This window comes from Morchella importuna, assembly GCF_003444635.1.
Source record: "Morchella importuna strain M04M26 chromosome Unknown Morimp01GS015, whole genome shotgun sequence".
Taxonomy (NCBI): Eukaryota; Fungi; Ascomycota; class Pezizomycetes; order Pezizales; family Morchellaceae; genus Morchella; species Morchella importuna.
In genome coordinates this window covers 807,834-827,424 of record NW_025763412.1, presented here as the reverse complement: position 1 = coordinate 827,424, position 19,591 = coordinate 807,834, and the positions used below count along the sequence as shown (strand labels likewise).

The 19,591-nt window shown below is 44.9% G+C and overlaps 4 protein-coding genes across 4 annotated transcripts; 1 reads left to right on the top strand and 3 right to left on the bottom strand.

Annotated features, from left to right (window-relative positions):
• Positions 1 to 1,605: 1,605 nt before the first annotated feature.
• LAJ45_05657 (uncharacterized protein) lies at positions 1,606 to 3,782 on the bottom strand (the record flags this gene model as incomplete). Its single annotated transcript, XM_046115226.1, has 7 exons — positions 1,606 to 2,298; positions 2,355 to 2,446; positions 2,501 to 2,638; positions 2,711 to 2,973; positions 3,032 to 3,362; positions 3,414 to 3,544; positions 3,610 to 3,782. The coding sequence occupies 7 exons, from the start codon at positions 3,780 to 3,782 to the stop codon at positions 1,606 to 1,608; spliced, it is 1,821 nt and encodes a 606-aa protein (XP_045971748.1).
• Positions 3,783 to 7,541: 3,759 nt separating this feature from the next.
• Positions 7,542 to 11,068, top strand: LAJ45_05656 (uncharacterized protein; the record flags this gene model as incomplete). The annotated part of the gene is made up of 2 exons (XM_046115225.1): positions 7,542 to 7,604; positions 7,673 to 11,068. The coding sequence occupies 2 exons, from the start codon at positions 7,542 to 7,544 to the stop codon at positions 11,066 to 11,068; spliced, it is 3,459 nt and encodes a 1,152-aa protein (XP_045971747.1).
• Positions 11,069 to 13,142: 2,074 nt separating this feature from the next.
• On the bottom strand, positions 13,143 to 14,294 carry LAJ45_05655 (uncharacterized protein; the record flags this gene model as incomplete). Its single annotated transcript, XM_046115224.1, has 4 exons — positions 13,143 to 13,598; positions 13,653 to 13,971; positions 14,029 to 14,183; positions 14,253 to 14,294. The coding sequence occupies 4 exons, from the start codon at positions 14,292 to 14,294 to the stop codon at positions 13,143 to 13,145; spliced, it is 972 nt and encodes a 323-aa protein (XP_045971746.1).
• A 2,035-nt stretch (positions 14,295 to 16,329) lies between these two features.
• LAJ45_05654 (uncharacterized protein) lies at positions 16,330 to 18,393 on the bottom strand (the record flags this gene model as incomplete). Its single annotated transcript, XM_046115223.1, has 5 exons — positions 16,330 to 16,360; positions 16,415 to 16,484; positions 16,547 to 18,044; positions 18,110 to 18,199; positions 18,265 to 18,393. The coding sequence occupies 5 exons, from the start codon at positions 18,391 to 18,393 to the stop codon at positions 16,330 to 16,332; spliced, it is 1,818 nt and encodes a 605-aa protein (XP_045971745.1).
• Positions 18,394 to 19,591: the final 1,198 nt, after the last annotated feature.

Below are 19,591 nucleotides of genomic sequence, written 5' to 3'. Positions count from 1 at the left end.
CGAGGTGCGACTGTATATATCTTTTGTGAACGACATATTGGTGTTTGCAGTTCGTGTGAGCAAGGAGGGGTCGGTGCGCGTTCCTGATTATTGTACGTGAGCTCGAGCCCATTATAATGTATATATATCTAATAAGTATATAATTATAACCTGCATATGCAATGTGCTTTTATAGTCTTCTGATTGGCTCATTGAGAGAGGTTTTGTTTCACTTGAAACATGTTGTGTTGGATATTAACATAGGGTATTAATTGTACTGAGTGGTGTTAGGTTGTTAACATGTTTTCTACTGGTTCTGGGAATCGATTAGTAGTTCGATTTTAGTGACTTGGTGGCTATTAAAGGGATATACTTGCAGCTTGAACTGCTGATATATGGGGGATATCAGAAAAGGCAAATATCGACCAGAGCAGATCTAGATATAGTGATGGACTTTGCCTGCCAGGAGGGGTCGAGGGCCACGCAGCGGCCTGAGAGCCCCGACTGACAGGCAAATAGAAAAAATAAGCCGCAAAGCGGCTTGCCTGTATATTGGACTGATTGATACACATATAGTACCGGCCGAAGGCTGGAAACTACTTGTATATATATACATGTAATTACATGTTAGGAAGAACCGATACTATATATAACTACAAGTACAGAATTACATGTACTCATGTCAGAGGTTTTAATAATCCGAGCCTGCAATAGGTATTGTAGTATAGTGCTCACATGGCCAGATTGGACCTGATATGATTCTATTATGTATTCACCTCCGCCTCGGAATAGGCTTATCAGCTGAAATGGACTATGCGCGTTTACCACGAAAAGAACTAGAAAATGCAAGTGACAGAGACAGGGATAATTTGTATGAGAGATCACCGCCACTCCATACAAATCATCCTTGCCCTGAGGAACTGCATTTTCTGGTTCTTTTCGTGGTAAACGAGTATACATACATGTAAATTTGTGGCCGGAGGCCGCATTATACTCATACACTATCATGTATTTCAAGACATCCATGTAGGCCCGTTCAGCAAATGTGTGGAGAGTTATGAGGCTTTGAACTTCAATCACCTGATTTAATATGTGGTCACAGTGCCCACCCCCCTTAAGTTCATACAGGTATACCATTTATCTAGCTGCACGTACCTTTTTTGCATAATTATAAGAACGGCCATGATCATGTACAAAATTTCTACAAGGCTGCATCTTGTATTCACTACATGTAACTTCAACGTACATGTAGGCAGTACGACTGATATCTCGATTTATGTCCACACGGGACAAATTAGCATCATTAGGGTATATACTCTCAATTACTTCTACACCAAGGAGACATGAGAGGAGAGGACAGGATGAAAATGCGGAAGAAGAAAGGAGAGAACTGGGAAATGGGTGGGGGACGTTGAAGAACGCCGGAGACGAGGAATATGCCAACATGATGTATTTTCATATATTCCTATGTCAGCCAAACGCGAGAGGAGGTGGAAGAGATCAGGTAGTTCAGGGGTCATTGCCATAACTGTAAGGTTGCATGCAATTAATGAATTAAACAAAAAAAAAAAAAAACTTCTACACCAACTTCAAAAAGTGGAAAGTAGAAAATTATCCCCATAATTTCTAAACCTTGCTTCCTCCATTGATCTCCTCTTTACCGACCTCCTCCCCCTCTCTGAGACTGGCTTTAGCGGCTGTTGTTTTCGAGGATGATCCAATAACAACCCCAGAAACACCTTGGTCAATTTGATCGAGTTTATGGTTCTCCATCAATATCCCCAACGGCAACATAGGGATACAGACGCAGACCGCAATAATCAAAAGAATCCTCATAGTCTCATCATACGCCCTGACTATTGCAACTCTCTCAGGAGTGCCCATCGCATATGTTTGTGCCACGACTGCTGAGGAAAATATGCTCTTTACATCCCCCTTCGCACTCTCCGGAAGGTATAGGCTAAGTTTCTTTTGTATGTTGTAAGTCCAGATCGCGCCACTGACTGCACTACCAACAGCACCACCCAATGACACGATTGTCAGAAATATTGCAGTAGCTGCGCCAACTTCTTGATGGAGGGATGAGGCTTGAACTCCAAGTTGCGCAGGAACGTTCAGCATACCACCGCCAATGCCAACGACGACTTGAGTCATGACAATCTGTGCCGTGTTTGCGTCGGCATTGCGGTAGCGTAGCATGAGACCAATTCCGAGCACATAAATGCAGATACCTGCGATCATAAAGTACTTGTAGTGACGGGTGTACTTTATAAAAAGAGATACAACGATTGATGAGGCAGTTGATGCGAAGGAGAAGGTCTGTACGATTGTTAATACTCAGTTTCAACAATTAGAAAGAGGCTTTATATACTCACAAGAGTTATACGACCAGCGGCAACGCTTCCTGTGTTTCTAGCCACCTGAAGATACGAATAAAAGTACGGCTGAAGCGATAGATAATAGGCCACTGGTGTTGTTAAAAACTGTTTTCATATCACCACGTGACATGGGTTGTACTTACTAAAATAGAAAAACCCTAGAGCACAGCCCGAGAGCACTGTTTTATTCTTCAATAACCTTAAAGTTAAAAGTGGTGTTGGGGCCATCTTCTTCCACATCTCCCAGATTGGGAACAAGATCAAGCAAACACCACCGACAGCTATTTAATCCAGCATATTATCAGCAAGTTGATTTCAAGTTATTGTCAGTATTACGGGAATATAGATTTTACCAATAGCAGCAACAATACTTCCATTTTTCCATCTCCCGGTCGCCGAGGCCGCAAGGGTGAACGGCACCAATAATAAACTGAATCCTACTACTAGCAACAATACTCCGAGTATATCTAGTTCTGTCCATAGACTTTTGATATAGTTAAGAGCCCCTTTTTGCTTCCAGGGATATTGTGGGATTAATCCAGCCTTTGCAGCTTTCCGCTGATTTACCCACAAAGCTATGAAAAGCGGCAACGAAAGAATAGGTGTAATTATAGCCCTAAATTATAGTAAACGCTTCAAATCACATTATCAGGTGAGTAAGCAAGCATACTTACCACATACCATATCCCCACCTCCAAAGGGGAGTTCCCAGTTTCCCAGCAATCTCTGGTCCAATCCATACAGTAACCAAGAATGGCGTATCCGGCAATGACGAGATTAATGCACGATTCAACAGATCCGAAGTATCTGCAATAAATATTTGCTGCAAAATTCTCAGTCCCGTTGAACCAGCAGCATAAAAAATCTGAGCGCTGGCATATGCCTCGATGTTTTTAGAGGCGGCTTGTTGGATATATCCCAAGACATACAAGAGCATTGAGATTCCAAAGGCTTCTTTACGGCCAAAGACATCCGCGACTTTGGCCATTGGTGGCTGAATAACAGCTAAACTTCCGTGAGCTAGCTTTTCCTAGAATCATGTAAGGAAAGTCATACCATTGAGAACATTTCCAATGACACCAACAGTAGACAATAGTGAATGTGACGCAAATGATGAAGTAGCATTGTATGCGAGTAGACTAGTAACCTGAATATCCAACGATGTACAAATCGCCATAAGAAATATTCTACACACGACCTCGATGTTAGAAAACCCTCGCAGCGATAATAGATAGCACAGTAAGCCTCATACCCAGCATATGCAAACCAAAGAGAACGTCTCGTCCATGTGCGAGCAACAGCCTCCACCCTTGCTACACCCGTCTGCATGATAACTCCCTCCGAGCTCTCTTGCGGGGTAGTCTCTCCGAGGTTTTGCAATTCCTCTCCAATTTCCGAACCATTGTTCCCCTGCGGGGCGAACATTGCAATACTGTTCGAACAAGCACGATTTTCGAGATAAACTTCAACAGTTGTTGACAATATACAGTCGCCTATACCGACTCCCTCCAGACGATAAGAGTTACCAGGGTTGGATATAAAAGTGCCAAATCAGATAAGATGAAGGGAACATTCATAGAATATATAATAGGCCATATTGATGGACGAAGGGGGGAAATCTGCACTGTTCAAATGACGATTCTCGTTTCAGGGATTCACCGTTTCAGGGATGTATACGTGTGCATGTGAAAAGGGTTTAATATCCGCTGATCTTAGTTGATTACGCAACGCTGAGAATGGAGACTGTTGAATTGTGGCTTCCTCATTAAGCAGCGGTAGTGTTCTCCACGGCACCGCTCAAGAGAGATCAAGGCACGTCCCGCCAAATGAGACTGCCAGTCTCCGCCCGATCTCGTCTTGCCCGTCCCGAGACAAGCTTGAGAAAATCGAGTGAGTAGTTGTGCACCAAGACCCAAACAAATCTTCTAAGAATAACTACTACATGTAAATTTCTCAGTGCCCGTTCCTGCTACATGTATGTACACATCATTGATTTGCTACCTCCAGGTTGATCCGTACTTTACCGCTGCAAGCCTCATCCGGGATGCACAAATTTATAGCATTGACGCGCAATCTGATAACCTTGTCCTGAGCTGCATGACCATCTGATATGATTAATAGACTGCTCGATGTAAGCATATACGTCATTCGCCAAACCCATTAGGCCTTATCTTGTGCTAGTAGCTTATCAGATCGTGCGATCAATTACGGCAACCTCTTCGGTAGGCCAGATTAGCTTTTCCTTACATAACTCTTTGGTGGAACAACCACACTTCATACTTCCGCAGTTGTTAACATGAGACCAGGAATTCGAATTTCCGAAGTTATATCTATCGAACCATGTCGGTTTTAGCGTATAAAAACTTAAGTGGGCAGGTACCTCTTTCTCGATTATCTCGGTAGGCTGACTCTATGTCCGGCTGAATTAAATTGAGAGAAGTGACATGAAAGAAATTGCGGTACCACTAGAGTACGTACATGTGGCCTAGGTATATATTTTATAAACCTGTAATCGCCGAGATTATTCAATTGGGGGAATATAGCAAGAAAAAAATTGTACATACTACTATAAAGCGTGGAGTTCTTTATGGTCAGCGCTGATCATGAGCCTTTTAATATTTTGTAGTTTCAGTTACTAAATAAGGTTACATCAATTATACTAGTATAAACCAGCAATTGGCCAGATACACCCCAAATCAATCACCAGATCCGTCGCTTTCATGGTTATGGATGTTTATCAAAATAATAAGAGCATGCCAAAGTTGTAGCAGGATTTTTGACAGCTAGTCATCCAATCAATTATCTAATATCTCCGAGGGAATATGATTAACAGTCATAATTAACAAAACATGCATATATATAGACCGTGTGCACCTGTGCCGAGAATGTACCTGTGCCGAGCATCTTATCTGATCTCTAGGGATCCGCTCCAAATGGTGGCTAAAATGCTGCCTTTATTATAAGGTGCTCGGCACAGGTACATGCTCGACACAGGTGCACACGGTCTATGCTAATTATATATATATCTTCCAGGCGCCCCGGGCGAAGTCCAGCTCCATCACTGTTAGGCAGTTAGTAATCCCATTAAATCACTAATTGCGCCTACTATTTCGTGAGAGAGGAAACTACTCCTGGCAACCGCAGTACCTGCATCACGTCGTACACCTATCGATAAGTTAAGCTATAAGACCCCTAGACCCGAGTATTCAATTAAACACGCATACTTGCGGTGAAATTAAGTATTGTCCCAATTGCACTGGCAACCATTCAACCCCACCAAACTGGATCGAGACCCTACAAAACCGCAATCAATAGCTAAAACCAAGTGTAGAGTATTAAAGTCAGAGTCATTTCTATGCTCAAGAGAAATTTTCTCTGGCTTTTACCATCGGTTATTTTGGTGGTTCATGATGGGCTTAAAGAAATGGTGAGGTTAGTGTTACTATCGCGAGAGACAATACTTAATTTCACCGCAAGTACAGTCAACCGGATTTATAATAATTACTCGATAAAAGAGATATACTTGTGTGCATATAATACAAACAAGTTTTGGTTAGAAGGAAAGATTCCAATTAATTACTAAATAGAGCTGGCAGGCTCCCGTTATAATAATCCTTCAAAACCAAGGAACAATACTAACCACTATCCCGGCCCAGTATTCAATGATTGGGTGTGTCTTTACCTCAAATTGGGAAATTCAATATATATACTTAGAGGCAATCCCTATATATATATTATACATAGCTATGATATCTGCTAGCGACAAGAAAATAAAAAGATTCTAAATCTGTAGCTTAACCTCTCAGAATGAAGTTGAAGCTAGCTATGGGGGAAAATATCTAGAGTCCATGCAGATGCAGAGGTTGTGGAGAAGGACAGATCGATTGCGGACTCTGTTGAGAGGAGGAGATTTTTTTTTTTTTGTTTAATTCATTAATTGCATGCAACTTTACAGTTATGGCGATTCCCCTGAACTGCCCCTTCTCTTCCGCCTCTTCTCACGTATTTCTGACATAGGAAATGAAAACACTAAAGCCCTCTTTTTGTTCTATTCCTCGTTTCCCGCATCTTTCAGGGTCCCCCACCCGTACCCTAGTTCCCTTCTCTCCTCTTCTGCGCTCTCGTCTTGTCCGTTTCTCTCGCATCTCCATCTCGCAAACTGTTTCCAAATTTTTGTAGCTGCTTCAATGCCACTTGCCTTGAGAGGAGGAGAGAGAAAAAAGGGAGTACATGAAGCCTCTGATGATAGAAAAGGAGTAGTCCGATATGCCTAAGGTATATTTAAAAGAGCCAATATTAGCCTTCTCGTACGATTTTTCAAGTTAATATTCCTTCAAAAAGAAGGCGTACACATGATACGTCATGTATATACATGTATACGAGATAAGGAGGTTTCACTAGAAGTAAAATAGTGGAAAAGGAAAAGTTACGAAGCAATATTGAAAGTTTGTGTAGGGGCTAGCCGCTAGTTCCACTGAGAGCATTCATATGCCATTCTTCGGGGCTGGGGATATAGTTTTTTCTACTCCAAAACCTAAGGTAATTAAATTTATATATGTGGCGGAGAAGGGGAAGCGCCGGCCGGGTGTTTACTACATCGGATGTATTATATTCTACATGACGTATTTGACCTAGTACTATTTCAGACCTAAAGACCAACAAATAAACTTCGGGGGCCAAAAGGCTCGGTAGTCATCACAACCAAATTTTGTGTCAATGATCCATTTCCCAGTCTGACACAGTACCAGGTTAAAAAATGTTATATCTACATATATTTAGGTCTTCGTCACTCTTCGCGGTGGTAACTCTGGGTCAGCCCTTCTACCTACATGTATTCATAATCTTCAAGAAACACTAGCATCCCTCAGCTACATGCATTATCCAATTATCTTTAAGCTTCTACACTCAAACCCTTCCAGAACGCCTTAAGCTCAATTGTCTCTTCCAGGTGAGACCCGATAACCCGGTTGGTTTCGTTTTATCCCTGTTCCTGGAATGTTGATTGGCTGACCCAGGCCCTCGGGATTCGCTAAGAAAAGGCCCCACGACGCGACTTTCAACAAATCAATCGCGATTTCCCAATAAACAGAGCTAAACTGAGCTTTTCTTTCATCCGGAGGCCACCATCAACATCACCATCGAACCTCAACAATACCACACATGATTTGATTGTCTCATGCCACAATGATGCCCGAAACTCCAACACAAGACCAAATTGATATCGACCACTTGCAGGGTCTCCTCAGCGTACGTAGGACATGCATGCCCGTGGCCTAAGCTCTCCTGGTCCATAGCGTTACTAACGCAGCCTACAGAAGGATGCCCAACTCGCCGAGACACAAATAATCTGCTCGCCCCCTCGCTCGCCCCCCCTCGTTCCTAGGACCCCCGCAAAGCAATCCTCCACTAAACAATCTTCCAATTCCACCTACCACACTGCCAATGATCATTCCGGAAATCTTCACCTTGCCTACTCCAACGACCTTAGCTATAGTCAGGTCGACCTCGGCGAGACGCAAGCCGACGATGGCATCTACCCTGCGTTCGCTCCTTACGATATGATCGCCGCCACCCCGCCAGCTCAGCGTCCTGCGACCACTGGTACCTTCACGACCGTTGACGAACTCGAATCTCAGCCTCCAGAGCCCTCGACACTTTTCCCGGAAGCTCACAGATTTGTCACGCCGCAGCAACTGCGGAGTAAGAGACCAGTGACGGGGGGGCATAATCCGCTCCAGACAATGACATTCGGGGGTGCAGCTCTGCAGGGACGAATGAATGCATCGCTCGCGCAGATGTTCGAAAGTGTGTCCTCGCCAATACGGCCAATCAATGCAGAGGCTAGTCTTCCACCAACACCGAGCGCGGTGGAGGCTATGGGAGTCATGGCAAAAACCCTCGAGAGGGTTAATGCGGAGAGAGACCAGAGCAGTCCTGTACCAGAAGCTCAGGCCGAGTCCGAACCGGGGCCTAAAAAGACAGCCCAAGAAGCCGAAGATGACGAATACTATGAACCAACACAGCCAGACCAGACGGTCTACATCTCAATGAAAGAGTCCCAAGAAGCTCGAGACCGGAGGGTGGCTAAGAAGAAACCACGACGCCTTCGGTCGCACTCACCAGTAGTCTTTGAGCCTTTTGCCTACATCCTTTCACAGCCCGGAAATACCCAAAAGATCCCTTCTTCTGACGAAAAAGATTGCGATGAGGATTTCTTCTCCCCCGGAGATGATTATAAACGCCGTGTTGAGAGAGCTCGGCGAAAAGGTGAAGAGGAAGTAAAGCGCCTCTTTGCTAAAAGCATACCAAAAGCTCCATCTTTCCAAGGACGTGCTAGGAGCGAAGAAGACAAGCGGCCTATAGCAAGGGGCAAATCTCTGCCTAGAGCTACGAAATCTGTGTCGCCTGTTGCTACGCTGGAGACTAGTGCTGAAGAGACTGGAGATGAGGAGGATACACAGCCTGAACCAGCGGCGAAAAAGCCACCAGCCCCTACTGCAACGGCAGAAGACGAAGACGAACCTGAGCCCGAGCTCCCATTGCACACTACCGACGACGGAAAAGAAGATAACGACATTGCACCGACATTTACATCAGATGTTCCTACGCAGATAATACCCGCTGCTGCACAAACGCAGTACACCCAGCTCCCTCCGGATGACTGGGAATCATTACATCAAATACCCGCAGCCTCGAGGTTTCGACGTCGTCCTGCGCCGCCTCTAGATCAAGAAATTTCAATGGTATCTTCATCCTTACCGTCTACTTCTGCAGTTGTGGAATATTTGCAACCCCCGCCGGTATTGGAGAGAAAAACGACATCATTGAAATCACTCGTTCCATTCAATGTACCCTCTCCGATGGCTCCTGTCTCTGAATACGTAAGGGAGACAAGCGGACTTATAGCGCCGACTAGCAGTCTTACACCCATCCCAAGTGGAATCTCGACTCCTATCGGAGGGGCCACGGTGGAGTCGTCTCCTATGGTTGGCCCAACCAATGATGATAATACACCCTTGGGGAAAAGAAAAAGGCCTGTAATAGAAGCTGATAACATGGTCCCTTGCTCAGTAGAGGAGAGTGGAATGAAGAGCTTTAAGGGGTTGGAAGAGACAGGTGGGTTTTTGAGCAGTAGACCGGAACCAGATGATATCGATATGGTGGGGATCGTGGCTGTGGGAGCAGGGCTGGAGCACGACCCAGGGGACCAACCCGCAGAAGGCACTGCCATGGGGGATAAAGGAAGTAAGAGAATACGACTCGATTTTGGGAAAGGAAAAACCCCCAAGCCGCCTAAAGAGCCATCAAAGCATAAATCCACTCGTACTCCCGCTAGCAAATCTAGGACCAAGACTCCCGCGCGAAAAACTCGCTCCTCAATAAGTGTTCATCGTAGCATGTCCTCACTTGCAGACACCGACGACGATGCCGATATACTCACCACTACTAACCCACTTTTTCACGTATCTGTACCTCCCCCTCCAGACGCACCCACCACAGTACCTTCGAGAGTTTTCGCGCTCTTCCGTGATGGTAAAACGGCCTATTACCCTGCCACAATTCTCGAGAGTAATGACCGCGAGATGAAAGTCGTCTTCGACGACGGTACCGAGGACTTACTAAGCCGAGATCATATCCGCTCACTCGATCTACGTATCGGCGACCACATCCGTGTTGATGTCACAGGAATGAAGAAGTCCTCCTGGGTAATCGACAGCTTCAAAATTTCCGAGGGGAGCGACAACAAGTACACCGACTGTCGCGGCAATCATATCGTCACAGTTAAGGGTAAAGTTGGTGAACCAATAGACGTAGCAATAACTAGTGTCTACCTAATCCAAACAATGTGGAAAAACTTCTCCACACGTACCTCTCCTACGCTCCCCCGGCAACGCACACCCAGCGAGCTCTCTCCGCCCCCCACAACACCCAGCCACCGCCGCCTCGCTACACCGCTAACGACCGGCCTCACCCGTATCGCCTCTGGTGTGTTCACAGGCATGATTTTTGCCCTCTCCTTCGGCGCGAATGAAGCCATCAAGAAGTCCACCACAAGCAAGATTCTCTCTGCTGGTGGCCGGGTTGTCGATATCGGTTTCAACGAGCTCTTCTACGATCCCGACACATCTCTGGCCCTCCGACCTGAATTCTCGACCCTCGGCTTCACCGCCGTCATAGCTGATACCCACTGCCGGCGTGCAAAATTCCTCCAAGCACTTGCACTGGGCTTGCCATGTCTTGCTAGCCGCTGGATTGATGACTGCGTCAAGAAGTCCAAGCTGCTGGACTGGGAACACTATCTTCTCCCCGCTGGCGAGAGCCGCTATCTTGGCTGTGTTTGCAGCCGCACGCTCGAGACATATGATTTGCGGCGTGCGGCCTTCAGCAGCGTTCTAGAGCGACGGAAGAGGCTACTGGACGGTATGGGAGTGATTGTAGTGGGGAGTGGAGAGAAGAGACGAAGTTACCTGTTTCTCACCTGGGCAATGGGGGCAGGGCGGGTGATCAAGGTCGGAAATCTAGAGGCTGCGGGCAGGCTCCTGGAAGGACCAGAGGAGTGGGACTACGTCTGTGTGGAGACTAAGGAGAGGGGCAAGGCTGAGAGGATGTATAGAGAGAAGGCAGGGGCGGGTGGAAGGAGGGTACAAATTGTAGACGATGAGTGGATTGTCCAGAGTTTGATTTTTGGGAGGTTAGTTGATGAGGATTAAGAGCTGGTTATCTATTTCGTTTGTCACTATTGTTTATTTTTACTTATTTTTAGCGGTATTTATCCGTTTATACCCTGGATTCTTATGTGGTCGGGCGTTATGATCGTTATGTCTATCATGTCTATTGTGTTTATTGTGTTTATTGTTATCAAAGAAAATACATATTACACAATACAGTACGAAAAAGAGGATGTCATAAGTACTGTACCAATACGGAATCGTGCAAAACTTCCGAATTAAATCGGAATCCTAACTATTATACTGTATTAATACTGTAACAATACCGTAACAATACGGTATTTTGCCAAAGTTAGTACTGGATACACCCGCTTTTTTGGTTTTCCTTGGGCTATAAATGAATCAAACTTACGAATTCCCACTTAGGTTCGCATTAATGGGTCATAAAAGGCATGTGCGGGTAAACCACATAACCACACTCCACCCTCTGATCGAGCCCAACCCATAGTCATAATCAGTGGTTATGACCTTCGGAGTCGCTCGGCATAATTAATTGATTTCTAGTCAATCAAACCCCATAGATTTAGCAACCAAAATAGAGATACCATCTTAATTCCATATGACCCAGTAACAGCAGTTAAATGCCAATACCAAAAAACATTTTATTAGGAATTAAATGGGTTCTGTCCAACGAACACATTTGTATGGCAATTATACATATCGAATTCAAAGGGTACTTACTACATGTAAGTACATACTTATCGACATTTCAAAATCAGATGGCAGTAATAACAATGCTGTAACTGACTACATACGTAGCTACAGCCAATCTAGTAAACCTCACAATAATCTCTGTGAACAAGTTACGTAGCTTGTGGTGGACTTTTTGCGCGCGTTACAGAACTAGAGCTAGTACTTTCTACCTAACGGTATCTTCATATATTATCACTCGGTACTCCAACAAACCGTAACCTCTTATTCCCCTTTCACCTACTAAGGATACAAGAATGATCATCATTTCCAGCAAGGTCTGTCACAGAATCTTAAGTCCAATATCTCACTTCCAGGATGTCAAAGCTCCCAGTCCCCTCCACTCTTCGCGACCAAGGTTACATAATGACAGCACCACCGAACTCTAACCAACTGTCAGAATAACTCGTCATCTATACTTCTCTCTAATAGAAATAAATACTTTGGGAGTCGAGCCTCGATAACCAGCTACCTTCGAGACCTGATGGCTTTTGAGTGAATGATGTAAGGTATTATACTCTCGTGATGACCCCAAAACCTAGCTATGTTACACTTTCTTACTTTATTATAGATCAGTGAATCTGACCCTCTGACAATCTCATCTGAAACGCACAGTTTCGTACCCATTTCATCAATGGAAAGTCGAATGCAATAATTGATGGTTGGTATTAGGCCACCGGCGGTGAATTGGATTCTAAGGGGAAAACCAAAACTACACTCGGAAATCTCATGCTGAATTTGAACACAAGTATGGGCCATCACCATTCGTTAACGTATCAACACTGGCCTCTAGGGTCAATCTCCACAGCAAACTTAGGTGAGAGACCCAAGAACTGATAAAATTGACCTGCAGCCGCATTTTCCACACCAAAAAAAGCAGCCAACATTCACTGATACTTTAAGTATAGTGCTCTATAATACAAACCAAAAACGCATCAAATGGCCTGCAGGCTGGATAATCACATCCCATCACTCGACCAAATTACTATAACCCTAACCCTCTCTCGATGATCTAGCTTGGCTCCATTTAAAGAGTAAACTGGAATAAAAATATACCTACATAGTTTCCCCCACCATAATAACCATTAGTACAAACACCATACATATAATCGAAGCAACCCGCATAAAATAAAATCCCCAAAATCCTAGCAGGCCCAGTACAATTCAAATCTTTTCTTTTCGTTTCCAGTCCCATTCCCGCCCTATGCAATTGAGCCACAATATAAAATTCCAAGCAAGTAAAATGAGAGGTACCAGCACCTAAGTAAAAACGAGAAAAAGACGCACGCACAAAACGAAAGTTCTCCAGGGCCGAAACTCGACCAATATCCACTTTTCATGTCCACAGAGCAACACAAGTAACAGCCTAATGCAAACCTACGCCATTTTCCACCTGCTTTTCTGCTCCTCTACCGCCACTGTCTTTCTCGAGCTTTTCAAAATGCTTCCTCGCAACTGCAATGTTCATCAAAGTCGTTGCACTCTCTGCCGCATTGGCTGGCATGACCACGAGGATATATGTATTTGGTGTCAGCACGTCAATAAAGGCGCTAAACATGTGAGCTCGCAGCTCAAAAGCCGTGAAATTAGACGCCATCTTGGTGCACGACTGCTTGAACTGTTTGACAATGTTCGAGATCTTCTCAAAGCGGTCGGGGTAGGGATTTGGCTCCGTGGAGCGCGTAACAGCAGAGATGACGAGGAAGGTAGTCCGCTCGAAGAGAATAACTTCTTCGGCTTCGGCAATCTCTGCGAAGCGTCTGAGGTGATTTTCGAGCTGTGGGAGGTTTGGTATTAAGTTATAGACGATTTGTGCCCACGCCTACGAATTGTTAGACGCAACACTCTAGTAAGTTCAACGTATCAAAACCCTTACCTTGTAAAGAGTTTCATCCCAGATACTTGTTGGATAGCAAACAATCGACATTCCCCTACTGCGCTCCTTTAACACCGCGCTCCGCTCCAAGAACAGTTTCTCTCGTAGCTCTGTTTGTACCAGATCCATCTTGTGGACTAAACAGAAGATGAGAGCATGACTGCTGTTGTCGCGCAAAGCCTCAATACACGAGCTGTAGGTGATGAGATCTCGATCAAACTCGCGCGACTCGATGTCAAAAACGTAGATGAGGACCTCGACATTCTTGAAAATGTGATCACGTTGTTGCGCCAGATAGTTCTCCATGAAAGCGTCCTGACTATATACATTTCAGAAATTGGGTTCATGTCGCACAGGAGGGAAAGGGGATACACACCCACCACAATCCCATAAGTTTAACGTCAAGTTCCCGAGGAACCTGACGTGGGAGTGTTCAACATCGATCGTGGCGCCCAACCTGCGGGTATCCTTCGCGACGTAGTTACTGAATACGATAGATCTCATGGAAGACTTTCCGGAGCCGGATTTCCCCTGTTTTCGAGCTCCATTAGCTACCTGTCGTTAACTGGCAACAAGCTCTGAGGGTGAGTGAGAGTTTACCATGAGGAGCACCTTCTTTTTTCGGCCTTTTCTTTCCTCCATTTTCTTATTTGACCGCTTGAACTTTTTTGAGACTGGTTTGAAGGCTTTCGAGTTCTGGTTGAGGTTTTCTTTGCGGGGGTGTATGCTGTTGTGAGTGGTGCGGTCGTATTTGAACTTGGGGTTGGGTTAGGGGAGTTGTGCACGGACGAACAGGAGGAAGGCGATAACTAAGGTGCGTCACGCGCTAAGCTTGTTCTCCCATGGTGCGACAAAGAGCCGCATCTTGAACTAGAAACGCCGAGATCTGTCTGTTTTGATCTGACTAAGCGGCTCAGACATAAAAGCAGGTGGTGGAAAGTTACTGCAGTGTTGAGGTATCTTTAACTTTAGTTCTACATGTACTTATCTATCGTGCTTGAGGGGAAGAGAATCATGGGGAACAGGAGTGGCATGGTATGAGTACATGTATATGTGGTGCTACATGTAGGTATGCGTATGTAGCCACACAGGTGCGGTAATAAATGTAAGTACCAGCTAGAGAATATCAATTCAGTGTCCATGAGGACGAGCGTCCTTGTGTCCTTGCCTCGAGGACAGGTCCTCGATGACACGCAAGGACATTGGTCTAACAGGACAAGGAACCTCGAGGACAATATCTGACCTCGCCTCGAGGACTCCCAAGGATAATTCTTGGCTATAATACACACTTAATATGCCCTAATCGGATGAGGTCATGAATAAAGTATACCTTCATTTTGAGAAATATCACCTTTTTGGTTTACCGGGTCATCGCTTTATCGTCCTCGAGGACAGACAAGGACAGAGTTCAACGAGGACGAGGCACCTTGGGGACACCCCCAAACCTCGCCTCGAGCGTCCTCGTGGACCACACTATATCAATTATCAACATTATATATTGTATTTATCACACCATGTATTACCCAACCCTTATGAATGAAAGATCTAAAGGTATGAATGGGTACCATTTAATTTTATGGATAATCGAAAAGGTTGTGTGCGAAGCTACATCCTACATCATATACATCGCCCGATTTGTAAGAATATATCGATATTTTTAGGCAGAGAAGACCGCCACAAAGCAAAGACAAACCCCATCGCGGTGGTTAAAGTTTCTGCTTATTACAACTCTTAAGTTGTATGGACACGACATGAAAATAAATCAACCCCCTCCACATCACATCTCTTCACTGTCGCGGTTGGGTTTACTTTTTAGTATTAAGAACCAAGTACGTACGTACGCTCCGCCATCCCCAGCACATCTGTCCCTTTTGAAGTTCCCTATTAACACAGTTCCCTTATGTCCCTGTTTTTCTGCCACTTCTGTGTCAAAACCTAGCCTGGTCACTCACATCGTTATTTTCGCGTCACAAGCCTTCAGTTGTCTACGAAGATGCATGTTCTACAATAGTATCAATTTGTAAAGCTTCATGGTCTAACCGGGATAAGTAACTAGAGTTTCTCACCCAAGGATATGATGGGTCGAGTGATTACTCATGAATCCATAGTGTTATGGTGCGTCATATGAAGTCACTCGGTATTAAAGGGGCCGCTACTGAGGCCCATTGTTTTTTTTGTTTTTTGTTTAATTCATTAATTACATTACTGAGGCCCATTCATACTAGTGTCCTAATTTACTTTTTCGTACAACCCTTTATCGGACACAAAAATACATTTTTCCAGTCAGATTGATTAAATATTATTGGGTACACTCCATTCCATTATCCAAACACACCTAACCCCGAATGTTTTGGCATTGATATCGTGATACCTGCTTTCTCTCTTTCGACGTATGAGAATAGGGCAAGGATGTCTTCTCCTATGTAACAAAATTTCTTTACAGGTTGTGGTAGGGCACCACGGTGTCTGTATCTCAGGGAGGTCGAGAAATGCTTTGTAGCTGGGCATTGAACGGCTAAAACAGAGCAGTGAAATATTTCGCCTATATTCTCATGCTTAACTCCCAGTAAAGGCTAAAATTTATCAAAATATAGTTATAAAGAAAGCATGCTTGTTTACGGGGGGAAGAATTCTCATTCAATGATATCTACATGATTCTAGACTTTCGATTTAATACCTATGATTGAAGCTCTCCAGTGCTTTCAACTCTATGGTCATGTATTAGCCATATTCTGGTGTATGACAGGGGAAGGGATACATACGGAGCACTCGGACGAATTCCAACAACCTCGGCGGCGGTCTTCTTCTCGGAGTGATCATCCTTCATGAATGCTATAGTCAATAGCGTCAGTGATTGATTGCGCCTAATTTCCTATCAGCTTTAGAAAACTCACGGAAAGCCAACACCTCCTTGATAGAGTAGTTATCGGTGATGAACATAACCATTCTATCAATACCCATACCCCAACCACCAGTTGGTGGCAACCCATACTCAAGACTCTGGCAGAAGTTCTCATCAATAAGTTGTGCCTCGTCGTCACCCTGATCCTTCTGGTTCGCCTGTTCCTCGAAACGGAGACGTTGGTCAAAGGGATCGTTCAACTCGGTGTATGCGTTCACAATCTCCTTCTTACATACGAAGGCCTCGAAACGCTCACAGAGACCCGGAATAGAACGATGGTACTTGGCAAGCGGAGACATCATCTGTGGGTGTCCAGTGATGAAGGTGGGGTTGATGCAGGTCTCTTCAATGAACTCGCCGACCATTTTGTCGAGGAGACGAGCATTGGTCTGGGGTGGTGAGCAATCAATGTTGTGTTTCTTAGCGACTTCCCTCAGGAAGTCATTGGTCTCCTTGGTGTGGAGCTGGTCTCCAGGAGGGAAAGTAGTTCCTGTAGCAGCCTCAAGGGCGGGAATCATCTCAATCCTCTTCCATGGCCTCTCCCAATTAACTTCGTAGATCTCTCCAGACACGGTTGTGAATTTAGTCTTATATGATCCTGTGATGCTCTTGACCATTTCAGAGACAAGTTCTTCAGTGATGTCCATGATGTCGTTCACATCGGCATATGCCCAATAGAACTCACAAGTTGTGAATTCGGGGTTATGAGTGAGGTCGATACCCTCGTTTCTGAACTGGCGACCAATCTCGTAGACCCTCTCGAGTCCACCAACAACCAGCATCTTCAAGTAAAGTTCTGGAGCAACACGCATGAACAAGTCCATGTTAAGATCGTTGTGGTGGGTAACAAACGGCTTAGCAGTAGCTCCTCCAGCAATCGCGTTCATCATAGGTGTCTCAACCTCGACGAAATCGCGGTTGTCGAAGAATCGGCGGATATAAGAAACGATCTTGCTTCGGGTGATGAAAATGTCACGGGATTTGTTGTTCATGATAAGATCAAGGTATCTCTGGCGGTAACGAGTCTCCTGGTCCTTCAACCCGAAGTGTTCGGTCGGCAGCATGTGCAAACATGGGGTCAATAGTACAACCTCCTTAGCAAAGATTGAGAGCTCTCCAGGGTTCTCCTTCTTGCTAGGGTTCGTCTTTCCAGGATATCCGACAATCCCAATGATATCACCACGGCGAAGGTGCTCGTGCTGAGCGAGGTAGTCACTAACGGCGTCCTGCGCCTGCGCCATGATCTGGATCTTGACTCCCTCAGCGCGGAGGTCATAGAAACGGAGCATGCTCCCCGATGCACGGATACCGTGGATACGTCCAGCGACACGGACTTCAACATCTGGCTTGGTCTCACCCTTTTGGAGAGAGCCGTATGTAGAGATGATTTCGGAGATCTTATTCTTGACATCGAACTTGTGAGGATACGGGTTTGGGCTCTTGGTCTCGCGGAGCTTATTGATGGCTCGAGAACGGATCTCAAAGTATTGCTAAGACTCACAACCACCCCGGTCAGTTGAAGAGCAATACTAGGCTTATTATAGTGAATGCAAACATTAGGCGTGAGTTCCTCCTCCTCAGCAATTTCAGATTTCTTCTTCTTATCTGCTGTGGGCTTCGGCGGGGCAGCAGCGGCTTTCTCAGCCTATGTTCAAGAAAAATTCATGTTAGCGACGAATGTTTAATGCTTTCCCAAGATCCAAAACCAACCTTTTTTGCATCTGCCTCTCTCTTCTTCTGTCTCTTCTTCAGCTCTGACTTCGAAACCATCTCACCAGTTACCTCATCCTTGTGAAGGTTTGGGACGCTCCCCTCAGCAATAGGGGCGTTATCAGCCATTGTATGTTATATTTCTTAGTGGGTATCTTCTTCACAATTTGCTCGCTGTTATAAAGGATGGAGAACAAAAACGTGTGGGGTTTGCCTATGAGTCAAGGAATCCTTTTGAGAACGGTTGCTAGCCAAGGATTTTTTTTTCTATTGATACCCCGCCAAACAAAAAGAGGGGCATGAGATGGGGAGGGATGTGGCAGCCACCACAGCCACGCCCTACAACCTATCTTGGCAATCTATTGAATTGCTTTTTACATTCGATTACAGTGGTCGATAAAAATATAACACAGGCCAAGAAGGCGAGCATCGACCGGCGCGGCACCTACACTTCTTCTTGCATAAATATATCTCGACGGCGGTGGTGGCGGTATCAGCAGAAGATCTAGAGCGGGAGCGTTACTCAGATATATCATGACCTTCTTTCCATTCTCAATCCAAGGTTAAGAGGATTGAATGTTATAACACATATGTAGGTACATTGGTAATCAGGGTCTAATTGTGCAAAATACACTACATGTAATTCGTTTAGATACGAAGCAACCCTAGTCGTGATCTCGGATCATCATCCTCTTCATGAGTACCAATTCCAGGTCAACTTAATTAAGCCGATATCTTAATAATCTCGCGAAGAACAGCTCAGCCCGCCTAAGCACTAGTATGTGATTAGTAGCTTTCTTTGGTGTAAAAATATAGCTAGGGCTACACTTGCTTGGGAGATCTTTGCATAGGGACTGGGTCATATCAGTAATTCTAAATAAGAACAGACTAAGTGGCTTGAGACCGGATATCGATATATATCTAATAAGTATATAATTATAACCTGCATATGCAATGTACTTTTATAGTCTTCTGATTGGTTCATTGAGAGATGTTTTTGTTTCACTTGAAATATGTTGTGTTGGATATTAACATAGGGTATTGTGCTGAGTGGTGTTAGAGTGTTAATAGGGTTTCTACTGGTTCTGGGAATCGATAGTGGTTTGATTTTAGCGGTTTGGTAGCTGTTAAAGGGATATACCTGTAGTTTTAACTGGAGAAATTGTCTGACTTATCCGTTGATATATGGGGATAATATATCAGAAAAGTCACATATTGACCAGATCAGATCTAGATATAGTGATGGACTTTGTCTGCCAGGAGGGGTCGAGGGCCGCGCAGTGGCCTAAGAGCCCCGACTGACAGGCAAATAGACAAATAAGCCGCA